The sequence below is a fragment of the Neofelis nebulosa genome, chromosome 12 (assembly GCF_028018385.1).
Source record: "Neofelis nebulosa isolate mNeoNeb1 chromosome 12, mNeoNeb1.pri, whole genome shotgun sequence".
NCBI lineage: Eukaryota > Metazoa > Chordata > Mammalia > Carnivora > Felidae > Neofelis > Neofelis nebulosa.
This window is the reverse complement of record NC_080793.1, coordinates 6,125,141-6,150,426: the sequence shown is the minus strand read 5'-3', so window position 1 is coordinate 6,150,426 and position 25,286 is coordinate 6,125,141. Positions and strand designations below refer to the sequence as shown.

General features: G+C 58.3%; 1 protein-coding gene across 2 annotated transcripts in view; it reads left to right on the top strand.

Moving 5' to 3' along the window:
- Nucleotides 1–25,084, top strand: part of ASS1 (argininosuccinate synthase 1) — a 53,192-nt gene extending 28,108 nt beyond the window's left edge. Inside the window, exons 10-16 of one of the 2 annotated variants that reach the window (XM_058693810.1) lie at nucleotides 2,472–2,562; nucleotides 5,433–5,517; nucleotides 6,055–6,119; nucleotides 14,802–14,933; nucleotides 19,362–19,518; nucleotides 23,444–23,509; nucleotides 24,798–25,084. In XM_058693810.1, the coding sequence (XP_058549793.1) occupies nucleotides 2,472–2,562; nucleotides 5,433–5,517; nucleotides 6,055–6,119; nucleotides 14,802–14,933; nucleotides 19,362–19,518; nucleotides 23,444–23,509; nucleotides 24,798–24,843 (642 nt within the window). In that variant the 3' untranslated portion in view covers nucleotides 24,844–25,084. Of the gene's footprint in view, nucleotides 1–2,471; nucleotides 2,563–5,432; nucleotides 5,518–6,054; nucleotides 6,120–14,801; nucleotides 14,934–19,361; nucleotides 19,519–23,443; nucleotides 23,510–24,125 lie in introns of both variants that reach the window. The other variant, XM_058693811.1, reaches the window with a different exon arrangement.
- Nucleotides 25,085–25,286: the final 202 nt, after the last annotated feature.

Genomic DNA, 25,286 nt, shown 5'->3' with positions numbered 1-25,286 from the left:
GCAGGCGCCCGGCCACCTCGGAATGCAAAGCAAATGTCACTTGATTTCTATTTAGTTATTTTATTTAATCGGTGCTGTCAGGGTGTCGGAAACCGGCAGGACAGCTGCATCCGACGTCCACCGCAGAGTGTGGGTCGCTGGCCGTGCGGCTCTGCCCGCCTCCTCTGTCCTCCCAAGTACAGGCCATCTCGTCCTCCGTTCCCAGCTTCGCAGAGAAGCGCGGCTGGAGGTCAGGCAGCGCTGGGGGGTGGGGGTGGGGGTGGGAGGAAGGAGCCGTGGGTGCGGGACCGGGGACCCTCAGCGCTGGCACCCCACTTGGAGTTCATCCTGGGCTGTGGGGAAAGGGGCTGCGGAGTCAGGGGGGGACACCCAGAGGTCCAAGCCCTGCTCTCCACTTTGCCTTTTGGCCAAGGACGGTGTGTCATCGGGCCTGCCTGTGCCCAAGGAATGCGGTGGTCGGCAGGACCCAGCGGTGCCTGGGGACCCAGCGGTGCCTGGGGAGCTGGGCATTTCTCTGAAACCACGCGAAGCCTGTCCCCACCGTGCACGATGGTGGCTGACTCGGGCCCAATCCCTCCCGCTGTTTCTCAGCCCTTTGGTTTCGAAACCAGCTGGGGAACAGCAGGGGGTGATGGGAAGAGCACTGAACAGGGAGTCTAGAGTCTACACTGGGGGAGGGGGGCGGGACAGGCAATATGATTGGGTCAAGCCACTTCTTTGGCCTTGGTTTTCCATCTCTGCCATGGAGGCATCAGGTCCTGAAGGACCCTCTTCTGCCCTGAGTCTGTCTTTGAGGTCAGTTCTGGAGGCTTATTCCCACCCTACAGATGGAAACGGATGAAGGGATACAGCGGGGCCCAGGTCGTGCAGCAATCTGGAGGTGAGGGGTCCACCGCAGACCCCTGCATGAGCTCAGAGGTAGAGATAGAAGCCCAAGCATCCCCCTTGCCCAGGACTGAGGGGTGCCTAGGCGGGCGGGAGCCAGGATGGCTGGTCACTCGGGCATACAGCCAAGAAGCAAAGTGACCACAGGCGAGGGGGCCCAAGGCACCTCTGCCGGCCCACCTCTCCTGGACAGGCTCTTCCTGGAGGCAGACGCCACCGGGGGCCTGTTCCAGCTGCCATACCCCACCCCTGCAGGGCAGGTCACAATTTGCACCCGACCTCCCTGCCATTTTCTTGGGTGATGTGCACGCCCGGTAAAAATTACAAAAACCATCCTGTGTGCTTATGGTGGAAGATGGTCAAGGGCAGGGATCGTTTCCCCATTTTGCAGGTGAGGGAAACAGGCCCTCCCCCTCCCCCGGCCCCAGGCCGGAGATCCTGACCCCTGGCTGAGGGTATTTCCCACCAGTCTAAAACCCAGCTCGTGTCTGTGGCCAGTCTCGGGGTTCCCTGTCCCGGGCAGGGCTCAGGCTTGCACAGAACCTAGTTGCAGCCATGGTCCGCCCCCCGCCCCCGGCCCCCCCCCCCCCCCGCTCAGCCTCTATTTCTTCATCTATAGATAGGATGATAGCACTTGACCTTACCAAAGGGGGCCGCTGGGAACCTGAAAGAAACTGCAGGTGGAAAGAGACCCGTGAATGTCTACAGGGTTCTGAAAGCAAAGATTTAAGGAACTATGTGTCCCAGGGTGTCCCAGGTGGAAACTGCTAGGTCCGGGGTGCCCACAGGAGAGACGAGAGCAGTCAAGCTGAGAGGCAGGCCCCCCTCCCCTCAGTGGCAAGGATCCTGGGCCGGCGGGGAGTCTGTGTGTGTATGTGGGGGGGGGGGGCGGGTAGCCAGGGCCTCGGGAGCCCCAGGCAGTCAACGGTCCCTCTGCCGCTGGATCAAGACGAGAGGCCCATTTTCCAACACGCCCAAGGAAAAATATACATAAAGGTTGATGTGCTTTCAAATGGGTTTTTGCTTTACTCTTCTCTTTTCTCCCTGTGAGTATTAACCTCAGGGACCCCGGGGACGGCTCGGCCTGCCGGAGCACCTGCTGGGGTCACGCGTAGTCATTAGCTTTGCGGTCAGTGCAGAATAAACCCCAATTCCCGGCGCCTGCGAGAGCGAGCGCCCGCTCCCGGGAAGCCCGCTGCCGCCCGCCCGCCCGCCCGCCCGCCTCGCTCCTCCAAAGTCACACTTTTCTTGCCTGACTTGTTCCTCTGCTGCTATTCTTTTCTATTCTACCTCCAGCTGTGGGGGCGTCGAAGAAAAAGATGAGATCAAGTTGAGGGGAAAAATTGTCATTTCTTGAGCCCTTTGTTTCCCAGGCCCCTGGCAAGTGGGGGGGTGCAGGGGGGAGGCCGGCTCCAGGCTGGGGGGCTGGGAGGACCATGGGTCCGTGCCAGGCGGTGGCAAGGGCCGTAGCCCCCCAGTTCCGGAGAAGGGGTGCAGATGTCTGCGGGAGGTGGGGTGCAGGGACTGGCAGGGCACAGCTTGGCTCTGGGCACCCCGGCCTCCAACCTCTTTCTGTCTTTTGTCAGAACCAAGCGCCTCCAGGCCTCTACACAAAGACCCAGGACCCCGCCAAAGCCCCCAACAGCCCTGACATCCTTGAGATCGAGTTCAAGAAAGGTAGGTGCCCGCCTGTTGGGACGCGAGGGGGTGGGCTCTTGGGGCCCTGGGGTCCTGGCTCCTTTCCCCTGTGCCCAGGCCTGGGCATGAGCCCTCTCCATCCCTCCTGTGTTCCGGGAAGCCAGAATTCAGGTTTCCCAACCCCCACTTCCCCAGATGGCATGGTCCACGGAAGCCCCCCAGGCTTAAGAGAAAAGCACCCTCAGTGGCCCATCACATGGGCTCACGGGCACCAGCTCTGACGTGACAGCATTCCAGTCCCCAGGCAGTCATTTGCCAGCTGCTTTGGGACTTGGGGCAGTCATTCAGCTATCCTGGGCCTCAGTGTCCCCTTCTGTAAACTGGTGATAAAAGCATCCGCCGCCTGACATTTTCATGGCATGGAATGAGGTCTGAAAGGGACGTGTCTGCTACCGGGTTCCGGCACCAAGGAGGTGCTCAGTAAATGGCGGGTCTTAGAGAGCCAGCCTCGGGGGGCCCCTCTGACCCCACAGCTAAAGCCTCAGCTAGTCCTAGGCTCGACGCTGTCCACACCCCCTACCCCAGACTCAAAGCTGCCACCACTCTTGTTCGCTTTGGCTGTGGGGGGGTGTCCTGATCTCCCTAGCTTCACTGCTGGCAGCAAGACATGTTTGCTGGCCCGGCCTGAGTGCCCAGTCTCGAGCCTGGCACCAGGCACACCTCTTGCTGCAGAGGACAGACAGGAAGGCAAGGTGAGCCTGGTAATGAGAAGGGCGGGACCAGGCTCAGAGTGAGGGCTCAGGGCACCCAAGGAGAGGACCTGCCCAGGCAGCTGTAGAAATCGGGGAGGCTTCCTGGAGGTGGTGCTAGGCAGGAGCTAGAGCATCCAGCAAGGTGGGGGCGGGGGGCATCCTGAGTCTGGACAAGGAGGCTGGACAGTCCATCCACAAGGCCACTCCCTGGGCTAGAACAGAGTGGAGGAAGAGGGACATGGTCCCTCCCAGGGCACCTCAGAGACCTAGGATGGGGAAGGGGAGGTGGGGGTTCAGATCTGTGCCTCACTCATGCTGGTGTGACCTTGACAGCCAACTTCACCCCTCTGGGCCCCGGGCTCACTTTCCTATAAAACAGGCCATGGAAATGATGCTCGTAGGTGCTGAGTATGGTGTGTGGAGCGAGACAGTGGGAAATAGAGGCTGTTAGTACGCGGATCATCTGCCTCTCCTGGCCTTTCCCAGGAACCTGGCCAAGCCAGCGGGCGTCTTCATTGCCCCCCCCCCCCGCATCCATTCAAACGCTTGAATTTCATGCCACTTGGGAACCAAAGGGCCCATGGTCTGACGCCCCCGCAGGTAGCTGAAGCCCTAAGTGCCCATTCTGTCTGACCCAGCTCTGGTCCGCAGGCATGGGGTATCTCCGGGCACCATCTCGAAGAAGGTGGCAGGAGGGGACCCAGGCAACACCTCCGGCAGGTTCCGCCGGGGAGCCTGGGAGAGGGTGGGAGGCGGGCAGGCGGCAGCGGGGTCCCGGACACAAGGCTCTGGCAGCCTTTCTTCCAGAAATAGGGCAGCCCCAAGGGCTGAGCTGGAGAAGAAACGTGATCCATTTTAATGATTTGGGGAACCGTCTGGAAAAAAAAAAAACAACAAAAAAACAGACGGGAGGAGCCGTCCCCGACTACTCCCATTCACTCTCTAGTTAATTTATTTGAAGTTTTAATCTAATTATTAACTATTTTAAAGGCTAAGAGGCTTTCTCCGGCAGCAGCATCGACAATGTTAGCTCCTCTCTGGGGCAGGCCCCCATCCAAGGCCCCTGCGAAGGCCATAATAGGACCGGGAGGGAGAGAAAGGGAGAGGGGAGAGGCGGGCAGTGGCGAGAGGGGCTTAAGGTTCATTATTGGGCAGACTTACATTTAATAGCAATTTACAACCAAGTTATAAAACCCCTGGAAATGGGGGTGAAGAATGGCGAGGTGACAGCGCCTTGAGGGAAGCCCCTCCAAGCGGCGCCCGGCTAATAAAGACTGGAAAGCCGCTATAGAGGCTGATTGGCCCCCGGTCGCTGGCTACATGGTAATGAGCTGGGCAGATGGGTGGGGGATTATCCGCCAACTTTGAACAGCTTTTCTTTGTCACTGTTACAGCTCTCTTGTTAGCCCCCTGATACATTCATTGCTCATTTCACACCGCTCCAGAAAAGTGCCCCCTTGCTATTCAAAGTCAACCCTGAACCCACCCACTGCCCCCCTTGACTCGGCCCTGCCCTCCCCTCCCCGAGCAGCGGCCACCTCCCTCCTGCCCTCCTGCCACCCCAGCCCCGACTTCTCAGAATTCACGGACACCTCCCGACACCTCGCCTGCTGGAGCGGGCACCCCTTTACCCCGGCAATTGGATGGCTGTGGCTCTGGAGGTCTGGGGTGCGGGGTCCGGGGGGGTCCACCTGACGGACGTGGCAGGGGGCTGTGAGTGTGTGTGTGTGTGTGTGTGTGTGCGCGCGCGCGCATGTGCATACACGAGCCCGAGCCCCTCCGCATCTCGGCCAGGCGGCCTGGGTAGCTGGTGGGACAGAAGGTGCCCGGGCGTAAGACAATGGTGGAGCGTGAAATTCAATTAGTTCAGGGCTGGTTCCAATTTCACAGCCCCTAAATGCAAAAGGGACAGAGAGAATGGGAAGGGTGGGGGGCGCGTTTTTATTGCATTTTCCCTTTCATTCTGGGGGGCGTTCTCGCCCCTTCTCTCCCTCCAGCAGGCCCCAACCTGCACAGGGCTTTTCAAGGAGTCATTTGGAGTCCATATCTGTCACATCCATTTAAGGCGTTGCGGGTGGAGGGAGAGGGCGGGGTGCCAGGCACAGGCTCCTCCGCGCTCCGGGCCCGCAGGCCCACCGCCCTCTCCCCCTGCCCTAGGGGTCCCCGTGAAGGTGACCAACGTCAAAGACGGCACCACCCACCGCACGTCCCTGGAGCTCTTCATGTACCTGAATGAAGTCGCGTGAGTGCCCGCAGCCTTTCCCGGCCTCCTGGGAGACCACCATCTCGGGCAAGCCCTGGCACAGGCCATTGTGGCTGATGGTCACGGCCTGGGGCTTCGGGGCCAAGGGGGATGCGTCTGGGTCCTGCCGGTGGCCTTTGGCACGGCCCATAGGCAGGGGGTCTCCTGGTTTGAGCTTCTGAGCCCTCCGTCCGACCCGAGACCGGGACAGAAGGAAAGATGAGCAGGGGGTAGGGCTGGTGCCATGCAAGGCCTCAGGACGGAGGTAACAAGTGGCAAACTCAACTGCGTGACCCAGGCGATCCTTTCCACCCTCGGGGTCTCAGTTTCCCCACCTGTGCAATGGGCGGTTGAAGCAGGTGACTTGGCTCAGATGTCCTTTGAGTCTTGGATCCTGCGATGGTGCCGGGCACCCCCCCCATGTGGCTCTGTGGCTCTGGCGCCCCGCAGCTGAGAGCCCAGCCAAGAGGGCGGCCTCCGACTCGCATCCTCGCGGCGGGGCGGCATCTGGTTTTCAAGAACCCGCTCTCCCCACAGGGGCAAGCACGGCGTGGGCCGCATCGACATCGTGGAGAACCGCTTCATCGGGATGAAGTCCCGAGGTGAGTCTGCCCTCCGCCCTCGGGGGCACGTCTCAGCTCCCAGAGATTCCAGAAGCCCCCCAGATCGCCATCCCATCGGGACGTCGGGGCAGGTTCCTTCCCCCCACCAGACCGTTTCTCCCCTGTGAAGTGGGGATAGCGGGCCGTGTGTCCCTGACTCCCAAGGGCATCATGAGAGGCACTGTCCCAAGAGTGAGGAGGAAGCTGGGAGTCCAGGAGGGGCTCAGAGGCGAGGGAAGGCCAGGGACGGGCCTGGAAGCCAGGCTCTCCTGTGCCCTGGGTGGGTCGGCCAGGTCTGGAGGCAGACCATGCAGGGACGATTTCACAGTCATTAAGGCTTCTTTGAGGAGGCCGCCAGCCCAGCAGGGCAGGAATCCTGCCAGGGGTGGGCGCTATGGGCTGCACTGGTCATGCGAGGGGGGCCTGCTCCTGGGTTTGGGGCAGCTGACTCGGCTAGGCGGCCCGTAGCTGCTTTTGGCTGGCCCAGGAGTGGAGAGAGGTTGGTCCCAACCAAGCAGGTGCCTGTCTCTTCTCTTTAGTAAGCAGAGCCCTGTGATTTTCCGGCCATCGCTCACAGGGGCATCAGACCGATCAGTCCCCAGGCCACACCCTCCCCTCCGGGACTCGGTTTCCCCATGCAGGGGGATCTCAAATCCCCGCAGGAACTGGGTCTGTCAGCATATGATATAAAGCGATGCTGCCTCCTTAGGGAACTTTAAGAGGGAGAGGGAAATCTTGCAGCAGTGAGAGCCCCCAAATCGAGCCCCTGATTTTTTAAATACTGGTGGTGAGCTTGGGGGGGGTCCCCTGTTTTGACAGATGGTCAGCTTGCTTTGCTTAGGTTCGATTTATTTTATGTTATTTTTTTATTAAAAACAATTTTTTTTAATCTTTATTTTTGAGAGACAGAGTGTGAGCAGGGGAGGGGCAGCGAGAGAGGGGGACACAGAATATGAAGCAGGCTCCAGGCTCCGAGCTGTCAGCACAGAGCCGGACGCGGGGCTCGAACTCACGAACTGTGAGATCATGACCTGAGCCGAAGTCGGACGCTCAACCGACTGAGCCACGCAGGCGCCCCGTATTTTATGTTATTTTTAAAAGTTCATTTTCTTATTTGGAGAGAGGGAGCACGAGCAAGAACACGTGTGCGAGATGGGAGGGGCAGACAGAGGGGGAGAGAGAGAAAATCCCAAGCAGGCCCCACACTGCTATCGCAGGGGGGGACGAGGGGCCCGAACCCACAAACCATGAGATCATGCATGCCCTGAGCAGAAACCAAGAGTCAGATGCTTAACCGACTGAGTCACCCAGGCGCCCCTTCTTCGGGCCAATTTAAAAAGGTAACACAAGCCAAAGGCAGCCAGGCCAAGGGATAGTCACGGCGCTTTGTCCTTTAGGACATTTTTACTAAGATTCTCAGATGCAGAGAGCTGATGGCCAGATTTCAGCTGTCAGAACAGCACGCTGGGCCGGGAGGCAGGGTGTGGGAGCTGTCACTCAGGCTCGCCCAGGCTTGCCCGGTGACCTCTGACTTGTCAGCTCGGGGCCCCGGTTGGCCCACGTGTGACGTGGTAGGCACGGGGGTGGAGGTCGGATCTTCTTGCCTATGACCTGTTTGGATGTGTCTCCAAAGGTGTGGGGAGGAGGGAGGCAAAGTGACTCCTTAGCCTCTTTCCCATGATTTTTTTTTTTTTTTTTTTTTTCCCTCCTGGACTTAGCTACTATCTTCCAGAAGCAACCTAATTGAAACTCTCAGGGAAGGCCTTGTCAGAACAATATTACTAATTAGCTGCTACCTTTTACCCTCACTTACCTTTGTCTCTTACCTGTATTAACGTCTAATTAAATGTCCCTTTGTCTCCGTCTGCCCTTGGGAGACAGCACAATGTAAAATCGTGCGAGGCAGATCTAGGCGGACCTTGGGGAGCCACAGATCCGCAACCTTCATTTGACAGAAGGGGAAACCAAGGCCAGGACTGATGCCCAGACCCAGAGAGGCGTGGGGCTGAGGCCAAGAGCTGAAACTCGGGGGTGGGGCACACCCAGGTTCCGGCCGTGTTGCATAGTGGGATCAGGTGCCCCACAAATGACAGCAGCCACAGAGGCATGCTGGAAGGTCAAAGGTGGCCTGTGCCCTCGGGGAGCTCAGTGTGGCTCAGAGGCATCCTCTATGGCACCTGCCGTCATGACCTTCCCGAGCCATCATTCGTGGATTGTGGACGTGTCTCGGTGCTTTGGAGAGTGACGCCAACCGACCGGGACAGGCACTTGTGGTGAAAACGAATCACCTTCCGGGTAGGGACTGGCCTGAGGTCACTCTGTGAAATGGCATCCCGCAAAGTAGGGACAGTCGAGTAAACTTGAAGGGGGTAGTCATGAAGGCCTGGACGGGGCTATGCTGAAATGACACCCTGGAGACGGTGGCAGGAGAATGGGCTTCAGCGGGTAGATGTGGAAGAGAGAGGGTGGAGTGGAACATTCTGGGGGGATTAGTGAAGAAGTTAGGGGGCACCCCAGGTGGCCTGTTAGGTCTGAGGGGGAGCTGAGCCCCTGGGACCTGACGGAGGCACATTGGAGGGCTGGGCTTTGATAGAAGACGTGAGTCCCTGTCTCAGCGCCATCACCACTGGGAAAGTGACTTAGCCTCTCCGGGTACTCTGCGTGTACCTGTGGGGAGCCGTCCCTAAAGGCACAGAATTGAGCCCGAGAGCTGTAGCGCCTTTGGAGCAGACAGTCGACATTCCGGCTCCCAAGAACTTGCTGTGTGACCTTAGCAAGTGGCTTTCCCTCTCTGTGGCCCCAGCTGTCGAAGGTGGGCCGGCCTGGGTGATCTTACCCCTTGGAAGTTGTAATTTGCCTGTTTTCTTACTTGGATCAGAGGGGGTGAGAGAAGACAGCTGCTTCGCGATTTCTCGGGCGGTGTCCTGTTTCTACGAGTAATTCGTTGGGAGGATGAACGAGCGGGGGGGGGGGGGGGGGGGGGAGGGGGAGGTAAATGAGGGTGCTGGGGATGTCCACACGACAAGGTCTTTATTAAGTCCACAGTAATGGGAGAAGCTGTTAATTGTCAACGATATTGAGGGCAGAACAGGAAGACGCTGTTGTCCGTCGCTCCGTGTACAAGGGGAAAATGTCGTTTGTATTGATTTTACAAAGCTCATAATTGAAATTCGTTAAAGGGCTTGGTTTCTTTTTTTTTGGGGGGGGGGGGTGGGAGTTGGGTACGGAGCTGGGCAGTGCCACTGCCCTGAGCCTGGGGTGGTCATGGGGTCAGAGGGGCAGGGGACTGGGGAGGCTGCAGACGGAAGTCCTTTTGCTGTATTGTGGCTGTTCACGTTGTCATTATCACATTATCTTTTTAACTCTGGAGGGGGGCTAATTAAGTGAAGTAAATGAAATCAGTGGGGAGGAGAAGGGGGGCAGGGCAGGCAGGAGGGGAGCGGGGAAGGCGCCAGCTCCTGTCCTTCCGCTCACCTTCTCCTTCTCCAGCCACCTCGGCTCCCTTCTTCTCTCCCAGCCCTGTCCCTCCCCGGCTCACTTGCCTGCTGCTGCCTCTTCCCCCTGCAGACTCCCTGCCTCTCCTCCTCATTGCCTGCTTCTCCTCTTCCCTCTCCTGTCCCTCTCTCCTCCACCCTTTCCATCTCTCTCCCACTCTCCCCTCCTGTCTCACTTCCTCCCGATGCCTCCACTTGCTGGCTAAGAAAAACCAAGGGCTGCCCGCCCACTTACCCACCTGCCTGCCCACCTGTCCAGGCCTCCCAGAGGCTCCGCTCAGATGGAATGTTCCAGATGGAGAGGAGAGAGAGAGAGAGAGAGAGAGAGAGAGAGAGAGAGAGAGAGTTATGCAACAAAGATGTCTGTACCCTCAGAGGCCCACACTGCTCACCAGGCTGGGGTTCGCAGGGCACCAGGAGCACAGAGGACGGCTGGAGACCCACCATGATTTGCCTCCCCGTTACCATGGCAACCGCCTCCATCCTTGGCCCTGGTACCTAAGAGGGGAGCCCTTGGGCTCCAGCCAGCCTCCCTTCCCCGGGTCTTTGCAAATCTCTCCCTCTGGATCCTGCTTTCCCAAAGCAGACCACCTCTGGTCCAGGCGCCCTCACCCCTATCCCCACCCCGCTGCCCCGGACCCCAGCTCACTGGTGGATCTCACTCAGTTCCACCAAGCCGTGCGGGTCCGGTTATCCTGGCAGCCTCGGGAACAGAGAAACAGCAGCAGAAGTGTTTTGGTCCCCACCACTTCCTCCTCGGTCCACTCTCGCTCCCACCCCCACCCCACCCCCGCCAACCTCCCCTAGATCCCTGCCCTTTTCCCCATTCCCCCCCACCCCCGCCCCAGCAGTAATTACGGTGTGATTGAGGCTGCTCCGCAGAGAGCCAATGACACCTCTGTCTTTTTCCTGTAAACACGGGGAGATGAAAATAGACACTTGGAGCCGCTGTGCATGTCACTGCAAAGATGTCTGTTGTCTCTTCCACCGCGACAGCGAGTCACCTGTCATTTCCTCCTTCTTTTTGCGCAGTGGTTTGTATGCCGACTGTCAAAAGCCCCAAATCCATAGTCTTTTAGCATCAGGTTTCTGTCACTGTTGTTTTTTTTTAAGTCATTTTTTTTTTCCAGAAGGAATACACAGAAATCATCTGTACCCCCTACCCCTGTGGAGAGGAGAGGGGAGATCTTTCAAACGCTCTCTCTTTCCCTATCACACACTGTATACACACACACACACACACACACACACGCACACACAACAGCAGCGACCTGAAAACAGCTTTTTGATCAGTCACGATTGACTTTAACACCTAAGAAAGGGAGCAGGAATATTAATTGTGCTGCTGTGTGTCAGGGACTATGGCTTTTCTTCTTGCCCGGATGCTTCCCGCAGCCGTCGGGCACGTTCTCTGCTCCTTTCCTGGGAAACAGCTATCCTGGGCCAGCAGCAGGTGGCCCTGGGGCAGGTCACAGGTCTTCCTGGCTGGACCGTCTAGGTGTCCTCGTAGCATCGCACGTGACTGCTGTTCAGGTGATACTGTGGGGTCAGCCCCCGTGTTCTAGAGACAAAGCCAGCAGGGTGCGCACCTGTGATGTGGGTGTGCCTGGGCACTCGCCTTCCAGGCAGGCCTCCCGTGAAAGTTGGAAGGAGGAGCAGTTTGCTTGGGGCTCAGAGAGGCAACTGACGTGGACCAAGGTCACACGGCAAAGCTGAGCTGGGAACTCTGCGAAGATATCCTGTCCGTGGGACTTCTGGTCCCCAGCCTCAGCCCTTTGCAAATACGGCTTGGACTGCGCCCCATGCCTGGCCCCGCCAGACAGAAAAGCAAGGAGGAGTCAGGTTCCCCGGGAGCCGGAAAGGAAGAGGGCTCCAGGGCTCTAGCTATTGGCCCGCCCCGGCTGGCACTATGGAGACCGACCGTGCAAATATACGGATAGGCTTTGAAAGTATCTGGGTTTTTCCAAGACGTGGCAAAACTAATCATTAGAAGGCCTGTTTGCAATTCAATAAGTACCGAGTTCTTAGCTTGTGACTAAGATGGACGAAAGGCCAGTAAAAGCCTCTGTCGGTATCTGCTTTAGGCGGCTCTTGGAAAATTACTATGTTCCCGTCCATAAAGTTTCTAGGATAGTTGAAAACCTGCCCCTTTAATATTGTGCTCATCTCTGCCATTCCGGAGGCCGACTTTGTTGATGTGGTTGTTGATTTATTTATTTTGAGAGTGGGGAGGGGCAGAGAGAGAGTCCCAAGCAGGCTCCACGCTCATCGAGGAGCCCGATGTGGGATGGGACTTGATTCCATGACCATGAGATCACGACCTGAGCCGAAATTAAGAGCTGGGACCCTTAGCTGACCGAGCCACACGGGTGCCCCTGGAGGCAGGCATTTCTCAGTGTTCCCAACACGTCTGTCTTTGTAAACAGATGGCCGAACCTGTCCGGTCTTTCTCCGTGGCCCCGGGGGCCACTGGGAGCCACGCGTGTGTGGTACCTTACCGCCCCAACTTCTGTGCTAAGCTCTCGTAGGTTTTCTGTGGCTCCCCGTTCTCATGCTCTTGGCTTTTTTCAGACATCCATCTGCCACCAGCCTTTCTGCCCTTTCTGGCTTGTGGCTGGGGGCCGCCCCGAGCCCATTTGAACCGTGTTTGCCAAAAGCTGAGTGAGGGTCTGAACAACTCCCCAGGACTCCAGGGCTTGGGGCCGGTGCGTGAACTTGGGATGGTGGGGTCTTCCTGATGGGGAGGCCATTTCCCCTGCCCCCCTGAAAGGTCACGGTTGGAGCAGGACAGTAGACCTTGCCCTGAGGGCCACACAAGTGGAATGGGACAGGCTCCTTCGTGGCACACTGTGATCATATCGGCGCCTGGCCTCTAGGTGGGGCTTTGACATGGATGCGCCCACCCCCCAAGACCAGGATAGCAGAGGTTTGCAGAAAAGAGACTCACCACCCGCCCCCCACACACCCCAGAGAGGCTCTTTTCTTCTACTTGGGAACACCTCGGAGCCAGGGTGAGAGCCCAGGCTTTTCCTCCTAAGCCACTCCTCAGATTTGTTCCCTTTCACGCCCTGGTAAGCACGGGATTGCTTTGCCAGAGGCCCTGAGAAGCAGCCTGGGGCAGAGAAGGGAGGTCCAGTGCCGGTCCCACTCGCCTTGGGCAGGTCCCCTCCCTCCCCGGCTTCAGCCTGCCCCTCTGTGAAAGCGGTGTTGGACCCGGTTGGCATTTAAAGGACTTCTTGGTGGAGACCAGCGTTTTCGGAGGGGCCTCCGCTCCCCGCAGCGAGGCCTGGGCTGCGTGTTCTAAAGGCCGGGCTTCTGCCAAAGCCTATCTGAATGACAGGTTTGCAGCTCAAAGTTAGGACAACAGGGCACCGGCGATCCGAAAGGGCCTGTCCTTGCCCCGGCATTTCTGCGACTCCCAGACGGAAAGATCCAAGGCGGGCAGGTTCTCGGAGGAGGGCGTTTCTGGCCAGGGACAGCGCACTCAGCCGTGTCCTCGGCCCCTTGGGTTCCAGGGTTGAAAACAACCTCCTTTCTGATTTGGGCTCGGGGCAGGGGAGGCTTTTTGAAACCTTTTTTTGGAAACCGTGGTACAATACACCTAACAGGTGTATTTGAACCATTTTCGAGCCTACGGTCCAGTCCAAATACATTCACACTGCTGTGCAGCCGGCCCACCGGCTACCTCTAGCCTCGTTTTCGCCTTCCCGAACCGGAGAGTCCTCACCCTGTAAACCAGCAACCCCCCCCCCCAGCCCCTCCTCCTTCCCAGCCCCTGGCGCCCGCCCTTCTGCGTTCTGTGCCTATGAACCTGACGAGTCTGGGGGGCCTCACGTAAAGTGGAACCGTGCAGGATCTGTCTTCCCGCGACCGGCTGGCGCTCCTCGTGCCCTGTTCTCCGGGCGCATCCCCGCCGGATCCCGCGTCAGAACCCCCTCCCTCTTTCAGGCCGGATAATAATTCTGTTGAGTGTGTCTGCCACATTTTGTTGAGCCGTTCGGCCGTCGGTGGGCATTCGCGCTGCTTCCGCCTTCTGGCCGTGGTGAACACGGCCGTGCAGGTCCTTTCTGGTTTTTAGAGCAGCCAGGGTGGCGAGACCGCGGTACGTTTTCAGGATCACCAAAACATTCCGTTAATACCGGAACGTTATGCGGTGGGAGGAGGGGAACCTTTTGGAGAGGCATCTGCGGAAGGGGGACGGTTACGGCCCCGCCATCGGGACAGCAGACTCTGTGGTCAGCTCAAGGCGCTGCCCTGAACTTCACCCGAGAGGCCGTACTGCTCGCTGCAAGAGGGGGTCTGACCGTGCGCGCGCGCGGGCGGTCCTGCCTCTGGGCACCGCGGTGTCCTCCCCTCTAGGGAGGAATCTGGGAATCACCCCTTCCTCCCGGGACCGCGCTCAGCTCGGGGCCAGGCGCCTCAGTGTCACTTCGGAGACCGTCTGGTCCAAGCAGGCTGTTTAGGAAACGGAGGGGCTGGGCCTGACGTAATAGGGACGGAGAGGGGGGCGTGAGCAAGACCAGCCTCCCCACGACCTTCTGGGTTTGGGCCCCCACCGCCAGCTGAGCCACGGGGCAGCCGACAGCACTGGTCAGGGACGTGGCCCCACGTTGGGCACGTCCTTTCTCCTCCCAGGCTCAGTTTCCCCATCTGTGCATGGGGCCAGCACAGGATACCGCCGAGCCCTCCGCGGCTACCCCAGAGGTGAGGGCTCCTCTGCAGAGACGTGACTTATAAGGGAGCCTCTGGCTGAAGGTGGCATGTGTGTGCACAGCTGTCCCCTCCCCTGGCTCCCCCAGTGGAAGGGAGGAAGGGATATTTGGGGCCCTGGGCTCCACCGTGGTTGGTTTAATTATAGGTTTTCAGCCGCGGGCCGGTGGGCACGCGTTGGGAGGGAGGGGGGAGCAGCTCCGAAACCCTGTCATTTTCCAACGTCTGAGGGCCTCTTCAAAGGGGGGATCCAGACATTTTCTCCACAAGCCGCAGAGTGGACTGTCGTGGCCCCAGCATGAGCATAATGACAGGAGCGTTTTGCGGCAAGCTGGGAGTGAATGGGTCCGACCGGCTTGTCTCCTGTCAGACGAGTCATTATTTTTTTTTCCATTTTTTTTGTCATTTGCTGACAGTTTGGGTTTCATGCGTTTCTCTCTTTTTTTCTCCTTTTCCCCCTGCCTGGAAAAATGGCTAGGTATCTACGAGACCCCAGCAGGGACGATCCTTTACCATGCTCATTTAGACATCGAGGCCTTCACCATGGATCGGGAAGTGCGCAAAATCAAACAGGGCCTGGGCTTGAAATTCGCCGAGCTGGTGTATACGGGTGCGTAGACCCCGCTGCCCTCCCCTCCCTAAGCAAACAGCACCCTCCTCCGGTCCCGCTCCACCCACCGCCATCCTTGTGAGAGAGCCCGAAGGATGCAGGCTGAAGGGGGTCAGGCGAGGGCGGGGGACAAGGAGCGAGGGGGGCGGGGGCGCCAGGACCTGCCTTCCTCGCCGGGTGTTGAGGGGAATGTGTCAGTCCCCCCAGGATGTCCAGCCACTCCGCCACCTGCGATTCGCGTGACGTCAGCGGGGGCCAGGGAAGCGTCACACATCATCCCTGGGGTGGCCGACTTTGACGCGGCCCGCGTGCCAGGCACTGTGTGGGGACACCAGCCATCCCAGGGAGTCCCTCCCAACGTTCCCAGGAGAGCTCCGGCCAGCTCTTGTTACAGACGAGCAAACTGAGGCTCAGAGGAAAAGGACCTTGTACAAAATGACACAACCGGAGGTGGCCTAGTTGGGTCTGGCCCCAGGTCAGGCTGTCTCCAGGCAGAACCTGGAAGAACCACCTCAAGCGAGGGAAAGGCTGCCTTGACCAAGAACTCGGCCCCAGGTCCGGGCATCGCACGAGCCAGATGTCACTAACCCACGCTCGGAATGACATTAGCACGCAGTATGGGTGGGCCCCCGATTTACAGTTGAGACTCGGGTTTCCGTGCCTTACCTGCCGTCCCAGAGTTGGAATCCACATTGTAAAACACTGGTCCCCAGGTCCGGCCCATCTTCCATACCTGTTCAGCCCCTGAGGGGAACCTAGTTTTTGTTTTGTTTTTTTTTATACTCCTTAAATAGTTGGGGGAAAAGTTAATGACACTCTTTCACGTCACAGGAAAATGACAGGTAATTCGGATTTCAGTGTCCATAAAGAGTTTTGGGGGCACGGCCGCGCTCATTGACTCCCGTGTTGTCTCTGGCCGCCTCCGAGAGATAATGGCAGCGCTGAGTAGTTGTGAGAGAGACCGCACGGCCCGTAGAGCCTGGAATAGTTACTGTCTTCAGGGCCCTTTCCGGAAGATGTTTGCCGATCCTGCTCTATGGCATTCACCGGCTCCTTAACGTGAGAAACCACATCACAGCAAACAGCCCCTCTGAGCTGTGGCAGGGGACCGGCTGCTGACACCTATGGGGTCCTGGACGTCAGGGGGACCCTGGAGAGTGAACATTAATAATCCCTACCTGGGATAAGACTCCGCGGCTCCTACTCACCCCCTCCTCCTCCACCCGGAGCTTTTATTTCCTTTGAAAGCTCCTAACCACTGTAACTCATCTTGGGGTTTCAAGGGGACTCGGTGGTTATTGGCTGGGTGATCTCTCCCTCCCATTGTATCCGACAGCTTTGAAGCCGGGTCCCCCTCCTTCCCAGGTAGAGACAGGTGTTTAAATACCATTGTCTCCTGCGGGCTCTCTTGCTCAGCAGGGTTTCAGCTGGAAGGTGGATTCTGGTTACAAAGGAGGAGAGTCGTGAAGCCTGGCAGGCCAGTGGGGGAGAGCACCTGGCCCGGGCGGCGGGCTGCTAGCTCCGAGGCCCCGGCTGCTGCGGGGAGGCCGAGCGGGGGCAAGCCACCAGTCGCCAGCCACCTCCCTTCTCATCACAGAAGGGCTGCTACCTCTTGCCGAGGGGCCCCGAGCTGGGCCCTCACGGGTATCACCTCATCTTGGCTGCACAGAGGTGAAGACACTCGAACGGTTTCATGGCTGACGAGTGGTGGCTTTGAGCCCGGGACAGGCCAGCTTCGGAGGGCAAGTGCTCAGCCACTCCAGTCGATCCCAGGAGGCAGGAGGGGCGTGGGGGGCAGGGAAAGTGGGCTGGGGCCCTTAGGAAAGGGAGATCAAGGGTGGGGTGGACGGAGCATGCAGGGGTGGGGGGGAGGGGGTTGCTACTGCAAAGTGTATTGAAAACTACAAATGCCTGGCATGATTCCCAGGATACAGGCAGGGACCAGGGCCATGCCTCTGGCTGGTTTGATGACCTTGAGTAGGTCTGTCTACCCCAAGCCTCAGTTTCCCCTCCTGTGAAACACAGGGCACCAGGCCGGGACTCTTCACGGTTCCTGATTCTAACAGCTCAGTCATACAGCCACTCCGCTGTGACACTCGGCTTCCCTGGAGCACAGACAGGGAGACTGAGGCACGAGGGAGCCCTTCTGCCTCAGCCCCACTCCTAGATGCCCTGGTGACTGACCACTGTTCATTTCCGTCTCCTCACCCCATCCCCAAATCTCCCTGTGGGCTTGTACAGATCCCCTCCCTCCAGGCACAGACCCTGGTCCCAACCCACAGGGTCATCCTGGCAGGATCCCGGCTTCAGGACCCATCTCCTTTAGGGCACATAAGCTCACCTCCTCTCCCCTCGCCTCAGTTACTTCAGCAGCAAAATGGGTATAACGCACCCCTCGTACGGAGGGCTGTTATCCCGATAGGCACAGTGCCTGGCCCAGCCCAGAGCTGAGATGCCCATGCAACGCACCAAGTTCACTGCCCCTCTCCCCAGGCTGGGTCCGCTGGGAAAAGAAATCTGAGTGCAAGACCTCCACGTAGTAGAGGTGGGGAGGTCCCGAGATAAAGCCCAGGCCGGGTCTTCCCGCGTGGGTTTCAGCCCCCTATCTCTGGCTCTGTCTTCCAGCCTGAGAGCTTAAAGGTCTAATCATCCTGACTTAGAAAGATGGCCAAGCCACCGGGGCATGGCAGGGAAGGGGCGCGGGGGGCATCAGCGTCCCCTCCCACGGGGGTCTGGGCCAGAGTCGGGAGCACTCTTCGGGATCTGACTGTGGCTTGGGACAGCCTCTTCCTCTCTGGGTTTCTGTCTCCCTGTATGCAGTGAGGGCTGGCGGAGGCCGAGTTCAAATCTGGGATTTAAAATGCTTAGTGTTCGGCCCACATCCTGTCATTGAAACCACACAACTCCCCCCGAGAATGGTTAGTACTCTCTCACCGTACAAACGAGGAAACCGAGGGACAGAGAAGTTGCATCGCTTGTCAGCGTGGAGCGGGAGGTGAACCCAAGTGACAGGTGGCTGGAGAGCGAGGACCCAGTCTCTTCTCTCCCTGCCCGGCCCCTCCCCCACTTCTGCAAGCCACCGGACCCCATCCCGGAGAAGGCCTGCTCCGCTTTCCCACGGAGAGCCTCAGCAGGTGCCCACCCCCCCGCCCCCCGCCCCCCGCCCCAGAGGCCCGGCCTCCAACAATAGCTCCAGACCTGGGGCTGACCTGGCCCTTTATCAGGGCAGGAGATCGCGCACCATCTGGCCCCACAGCTGCCCAGGTGGGGTCACCTTCCCGGCTCCATTTCAAAGAAACCCTACCGCCTGAGCTGTCCCTCCCCCAATCCTGCCCGCGCGGCCACCCGCCCTCCACAGGGACCAGAGAGGAGATAGCTGTCTGCAGGTCTGAGCCTGTTGGGGCTGAGATACAGGCCCTGGGGCAGCCTGGGGACTGAGCACATGGCCTTCGCTGGCCTTAGGGCTCCGGGGGTCAGAGCTTGGGGGCGGGGGAGGCGGCACATTTCTCAGGCACCTTGTGCGCTGATGGATGTTCCATCCCGGGACAGGAAAATTCCAAGCTTATCATGAACTTGGGAACTAAGGGCAGACCCAGGCCCCTCAGGGTCTGCTTGGGTGTGACCTTGGAGAAACCTTGGCTTCCCCGAGCCTTACTTGCTCACCCAGAGAAGAGAGAGGCTGAGTTTTTCTCATAGGGCTGTTTATGCCCATTCGAAGAGCCAGTCCAGGATACCTGCGCTTCATTCATAAAAATATTTGCATATGCAAATATTAGCAGTATGTTGACAGGTTACTGACATCCAGGGAGTGGGGGGGGGCGGGGGATGCGTACTGGCTCTTGGCCAGGACGCCAGTGTGTGGATGCCCAGGACTTCCACGCCCAAGAAGCCCACTAGTCCTGGGAGGGTGATTTTGTGTCACCCCAACTCCAGACATGGGGAAACAGAGGCAGAGAGGTGAAGGCCACGCACATGTGGCCTTTCTGCACCCGAGCCACCATCCAGCTGCCCGTGCTGGGTGCTTCCATTGCTCAGGCTGGGGTCACACACACGCCTGAGTCTCAGGAGGCCTCCTGCCCCACCGCTGTCCGCTGTCCGCTGTCCTCATGAGACTGAGCTCCCAGCGGGCAAGCGTCCCTTCACCGCCGTGTCCCCAGTGCCTGGCCCGTTGTGCTCCCTGAATGTCTGGCATGAGGCAGAGGGTTATAGCTCCCCTCCTCCTGATCGTGGCAAGGGTACCTCCTTACCCACAAGAGACCTGCAGGGCCACAGGCCAGGCCTGCGGGCTTATGCCACAAGTGCGCGTCATGCCGAGACTCGGCAGTGAACAGGGCCGACCCACCCCCGAGGTCCACCATGATGGGCTGAGGCGTGCGGTACCCCAGCGCCGTGGGCCACCCTAGCACCCTCACTTTGTCCCCGCTGCAGGTTTCTGGCACAGCCCTGAGTGTGAATTCGTCCGCCACTGCATCGCCAAGTCCCAGGAGCGCGTGGAAGGGAGAGTGCAGGTGTCTGTCTTCAAGGGCCAAGTGTATATCCTCAGCCGGGAGTCCCCACTGTCCCTCTACAACGAGGAGCTGGTGAGGTAGGTGCCCTACACTTGCCCCAGCTGGGGAACAGACCCCCACAGCCAGTGTCTCTTCTGACGGGCTTTCTCAACAAAGATGAGCACGAGCAGGGCACGGAGGAGACGGTCACGAAGAGAACAGACATGCTGCCTCTGCCCTCGGGGCCCTTACAGGCTAGATGGGGAGAAAGGCACCAATCCAATGATCGATTGAATGAGGAAAGGGGGTGTTAGGCTGTGGGGAGGTGCAGGGTACTCTGGGTAGAGTGTGGAGAAGCTTCCCTAAGGAAGTCACCTTTGAGCTGGCCTCCAAAAGACAGGAGCTAACCAGGTGGAGAGGCAGCAGGCAAGTTTCCAGGGAGGTTCTGGGCCTGGGAAGAGCCTAGAACATTCCAGACACTACCAGAAGCCTGGTAGGGACCAGAGCATGGGGGCCGGGGACCAGAGCATGGGGTTCCTGGAGCCAGATCTTAAAGGGAAGGACCCATCAGATCTTTTGTTTCCCAAGGGTCCTTTCTGGCTGCCCTGGAGAATGGATTCGGGCGGGGAGGGAATGAGCAAGGGTAGAGCCCATAAAGCACCCCATGGGACATGCCGGTGGCTGGGACCCGGCTGATGATCCTGGAGACCGAGAGAAGCAGAAGGATGTGACAAATGGTTAAGAGGGAGAATCGAGGGACACCTGGGTGGCTCAGCCGGTTGAGCATCCGACTCTTGATTTCAGCTCAGGTTATGATCTCCAGGTTCATGAGATCGAGACCCCCGTGTCAGGCTCTGTGTTGATGGTGCAGAGCCTGCTTGGGATTCTATCTCTCTCTCTCTCTCTCTCTCTCTCTCTCTCTCTCTGTCTGTCTCTGCCCCTCCCGCACACACTCTTCACCTCTCAGAATAAATAAATAAACCTTAAAAAATTCAAATAAGAGAGGTAGAATCGAAAGGGCTTGGACGTGGAAGAAGACGAGGAGGAGGTATGAATCACCCAGCACGAGCTGGGCGCGCTTCGGTGGCAAGTCCTGGGTGGAGGGAATTCTTGAGGAAAGAGCGTGCATTTGGATTCAGACACCCTGAGGGTGAGTCATCTTTGAGACTGACCAGGAGAGTGCCTGGTCAACCCTTGGACACACGGGTCTAGAGGGGAGGAGAAATTGGGTTGAAGACAGTGGAGAGTGGTGGACAGCCGGATGTTTTCCAAAGCCGGGAGGAAACTGGCTGGGGGCTAGGATCAGACTGAGAGGGCAAGGGAGCCAAGGAGGGATCTTGAGGCCAAGCCGAGGGTGCTGACAAGGCCCCGGGGGACAGGCTGCGGAGCCCAGGTGGGCCGGGTCAAAGGCAGCCTTTGCCTTTGAGCTGCACCTGCACTTGTGTAGGAGAGCATGGCCTTCGCCGATGATCAAGGCATCCCTTTTGGAGGTCATCTGGCCAAACCAGAGGTGGGGACAGACAGCCCCCGACTCCCCCGACTCAAGTCCCAGGCCTAGGTCAGCCCCGGGGGGGACGCCCGTTGGGAATTAGTGTGTGAGTTTTGTTTGGCAGCCAATATTATTTTTCTCTTTCCCTTCTCCTAGCCGTGTTGAGCGTCTCCCCCCTTCCATTTTTCTAAACACTCTATAAGCCATAAATATAACCGAATCAGTTTAGATCAGTCGGGGTAAATGTCAAATTATCTTCTCTCTTTCTCTCTCTGGCTCTTTCTTCCCTCCCCCTCCGAATCAACAGCCTCTAATAATCTGCCCAACCCTTCATTAAGCCTTACAGCCTCACTCAGGGAGATTAAATGAAGAAAGTAAAAAGGGGAAGGGAAAAAAAGAGAGAAAAGCAGGCGCATTTATTCTCACTGTGTCTCCGACCATTTCCCCTTTCTTTTTGATTTCTACATCGCTGACTTGAAAGCCCTTGAATGACAGCGTCACAGGGACCAGCGAGGAAGCCGTGAGAGGTAGCAGGGCTGGAAATGCCGAGGCACAGTAGGTAGAAAGTAACGTAATTATAGAGCAGGTCAGAGCCACTCGAATGAACAAAAATAAAAGCACAGAGGTTTTCTGTAGACCGTCAGGGGAGGTAAAAAAAAAAAAAATCATTGTAAACTCTTTTTCCACCACCCCCCCCCCCCACCCACCCCAAACCACGATTTTAAAAAGAGGTTTTTCAGCTCCTGAGAAACACCTCTCGGAAACTCTTCGGCAGCCTTGCGGGACAAGTTGGTCCCTGGACGTGGGCCTCCCTTTGCAGGGGCTGCTGGGGCCGGTGGACACGGGGCGACAGGGAGAGGGGAGTGGGAGAGTTTGTTTTGACACGTGCAATGAGATGGTGTCGCAAAGGCAGGTGTGCATGGAGGGGAGCTGGAAGCTCGGAGCCCTGGCTTCTCCCTGGGCCGAGCACAGGGGTCCTTCTGAAGGGGATCGGTGGCAATGTGTTCCACAATTTGTGGGGGGAGGGTGGGGGGAGGGGTAAGCTTCATTTATCATCCAGGGCAAAGTCCGTAAAAGGGATCCGTGGAGGCTGATGCTTTAGTTTGGTCCAGCTTTTTCTCCTCCCAGTCAGGGGCGGGGGGCAAGAGGCAGCCCCCCCCCCCCCAGCCGAAGTCTGTCATCTTCCCCCTTACAGGGGAACTTGCTGGTCGGCTCCTGGTGGCTTCAGCCACCTGAGACCTGGAGGGGCCAGCGGAGGTGAGGAGGAAGGGAGGGGTGGGAGTTCGTGGGCAGCTTCACAGCCCCACGAAGGTCAGGGCAAGGGCATGGTGTGGGTCGGGCAACAGAGCCCACGTCCTGAACAAGTTTCAGGACAGCGGAGCCCAGAGACCCCATTGGTCCTTGGAAAAAGCCCACATCCACAAAGAGCCAGCCAGAGGCACAGCCTTAGGGCGAAAACACCCGCAGATTCTCCTCTGCCCTCCTCCTCCCAGAACTCACCCCTGGGGAGAAGGGCTCCTGAGGGGACAGGCCGCCCCCCTTGTCATTGAGAACCTTGAGACTGCTTTGTCCCGAGGCTGGAGTTCTGGAGACGTGAAGACAAGGGGCTGATTCAGAGCAGGATGCGTGAGAAACAGAGGAGGGTCCTCTGCCCATGGGGGGGGCCTTGGAGGGTGGCCGTGTGGAGACAGATCTGAGACCGCAGCGCCCCTGAACTTGTCCTCAAAGAGCTTATCACAGTCACAGTTAAGGAAGGCAGGTGGGTGCTTGAGTGCTCCCGTCTCTGCGCCACCCACACCCCGCGGGCCCTGTTCTCGTCTCCCTCTCGGTTTCCTCGGCACCTGCGGGTCCTGGGTGCCTAAAAGATCCCCAAATAAATGAATGAGTGAATGAATGATACAAGGTAATGACATTGAGAGCCCCCGTTTGGCAAGTAAAAGCCTGAAGTTCAAAGAACAGGAATATTTGCCCTAAGCTCCGTGGCGGGGGGGGGGGGGGGGGGGGGGGAGGGGGGGGGCGGCAGAGCTGAGAGACAGGCCCCTCCCCACCCCACCCCCACCCCACCCTGAAGGACTGTGGTTGGGAGGGGCTTTGGAAGCTAGGGAAGTGAAAACGGCCCCAGAGAGGTCGAATCTGGAAGATGAAGGTTGTAGATGGGGTGGGGGGTGGGGGGCGGGGGGGGGGGGAGACACTGGTAACAGCAGTGGTTGACCAGGCGCTTCTGGTGGCCAGCTGGCATGGGGCGGGCACCACGTTCGTGGATGGGTTAGGCAGGGTCTGGCCGGGACCCTACCTGCCCCGTCGTGTTAGCAGGGATGAGGCTCCCCGCTCTCCAGCCCCGGACACGGTGCCTGGCCCGTAGTAGGGCTCCTGAATTGGGACAGAAATGCAACGAGAAGCCAAAGTTTGGGCCAGCAGGGCAGAAATACCCCGGGTACCTGGGAGCCTGAGCGGTGCCGAGCCCCAGAGATCCTCTGACATCGCAAAGCAAGGCCTGGGGGCTGTGCTGACAGGCTTCTACTGTCTCCTTGCAGCATGAACGTGCAGGGCGATTATGAGCCCATCGATGCCACCGGCTTCATCAATATCAACTCCCTCAGGTGAGCGGCTCTGGGCCCTGATGGGTCCTCGACACCCCCCTCCCCCAGGTGTGGGCAGCAGGCAGTGATAGGACCTCAGCTGCCCTTTCCTAGACAAGCCCCACCTTTCTGTCCCCCTGCCCATGGCACCTGCAGTGCCTGCTTTGGACCCAGCCTGTTCCTATTCTCAAAGAGGCAGAAGGCACAGCCAAGAGCCACAGAGGGTCCTGGATACGTGGGTTCCATGTTTCCGGGTCCTGCCTTTTGCCTCTGACACTTACTACCACCCTCTCCAGCTGGAAGAAGGACTCCGCTAGGAGCCCCTTGCCTGGGTGGGTTAGAAAGGGAAATGGCCAAGAGGTAGAAAGGAGTCTCAGAGAGTCACCGGGCCAGAAGGCACCCGTCGCCACACCCGAGCTGCGGGTCTAACTGGAAACCACCCTAGCCACGTGGACCCCCATGGCCCAGCGGGGTAGCGAGTACCATCTGAAGCCACTCAGACCTGGGTTCAAATCCGAGCTCTGCAGTACGGTCTCAGAGCAAGGGCAAACAGGGTCATTTATTCCCAACAGTCACCATACACTAAGCCACTCCCAAGGCACTCTCCTAACTTGTCTCCTTTAATTCTTACACAAAGCTGTGACTCCAGAAACAGGCCCAGAGCAGTTAAGTAACCTGCCCACAGTCACACAGCTAGGAAGCCATATTGCTGAGTCCAGAAGGTGTGTCTGTCCAGCTCTGGGTGCTTAGCCACCAACTTCCTTCTCTCGGGACTTGGCGTTGGGTAGAAGGCACGAGTCTCTCTTGTCTCCCTGACACATGCACTGGGCACAGAGCCACCATTTTCCCCCAAAGCCAGGCTCTTGTCCCTGGTGCCGAGACCGAGGGAGACGCTGAATCCAGCCTGACCTTCCCGGGCGCTCTCCGCTCCGACAATCACCTCCGCCAACCCGCCTCCTTCGCCCTCTGTATTTTATGACTATAAACCCTTTTTCAATGGCTCCAAACACATCGGGTTTTCATAATGGCCTCTTCATCTCTCCCATTGCCAGTTAAATGCTTTGTCTTCAACAATGCCAAGCAATGTTTTCCCCCAAAGATAAATTAATTACATTATCCTGATTGGAGGGCAGGAGGGGCGGGGAGCAGGAGTGGGAACAGAGGGGGGGAAAAAAAGACAACTTCACACACACGCACATCTTAACAAGCAGCTGCCCCCCGCCACCCGGGTTGGGCCCGAATTAATTGAACCGAGTGCATGTTGTTATTGTTAATTTACATTTTTCTTTGTTTTGAATCTGGTTTACAGGCTGAAGGAATATCATCGCCTCCAGAGCAAGGTCACTGCCAAATAGACCGGTTGACAATGAGGAGCTGGGCCGCCTCCTTTGCCCATCTCCCAAGTACAGGCGCTAATTGTTGTGATAATTTGTAATTGTGACTTGTTCTCCCTGGCTGGCAGCCTGGTGGGGGTGCCAGCCCCCAGCTTTGTTCCCCGCTCCCCTGCAGCCTGCAGAAGTGGGCACGGAAGGGAAGGGGGGGTGGTGGTGGCTGCAGTGCGGAGATGTAAAATGACAATTAAAAAGAGATACATTAGTCTTTTGTTTCTTTATTTCTGCAGAGAGAGGGTGTGTGTGAGACTGTGTAGTCAGCGGTGCCCTTCTTAGACCAACCTTTGTGATTTAAGCGCTACCAAAGCCACCTTTTGCCGGGGACCCTGTTTATCTGGGAGGATCGGACCGTCTCTCCTCCCGCAAAAACCCCCCAGAGAATCCAGATTTGGCCCCCTGGGTCAGCC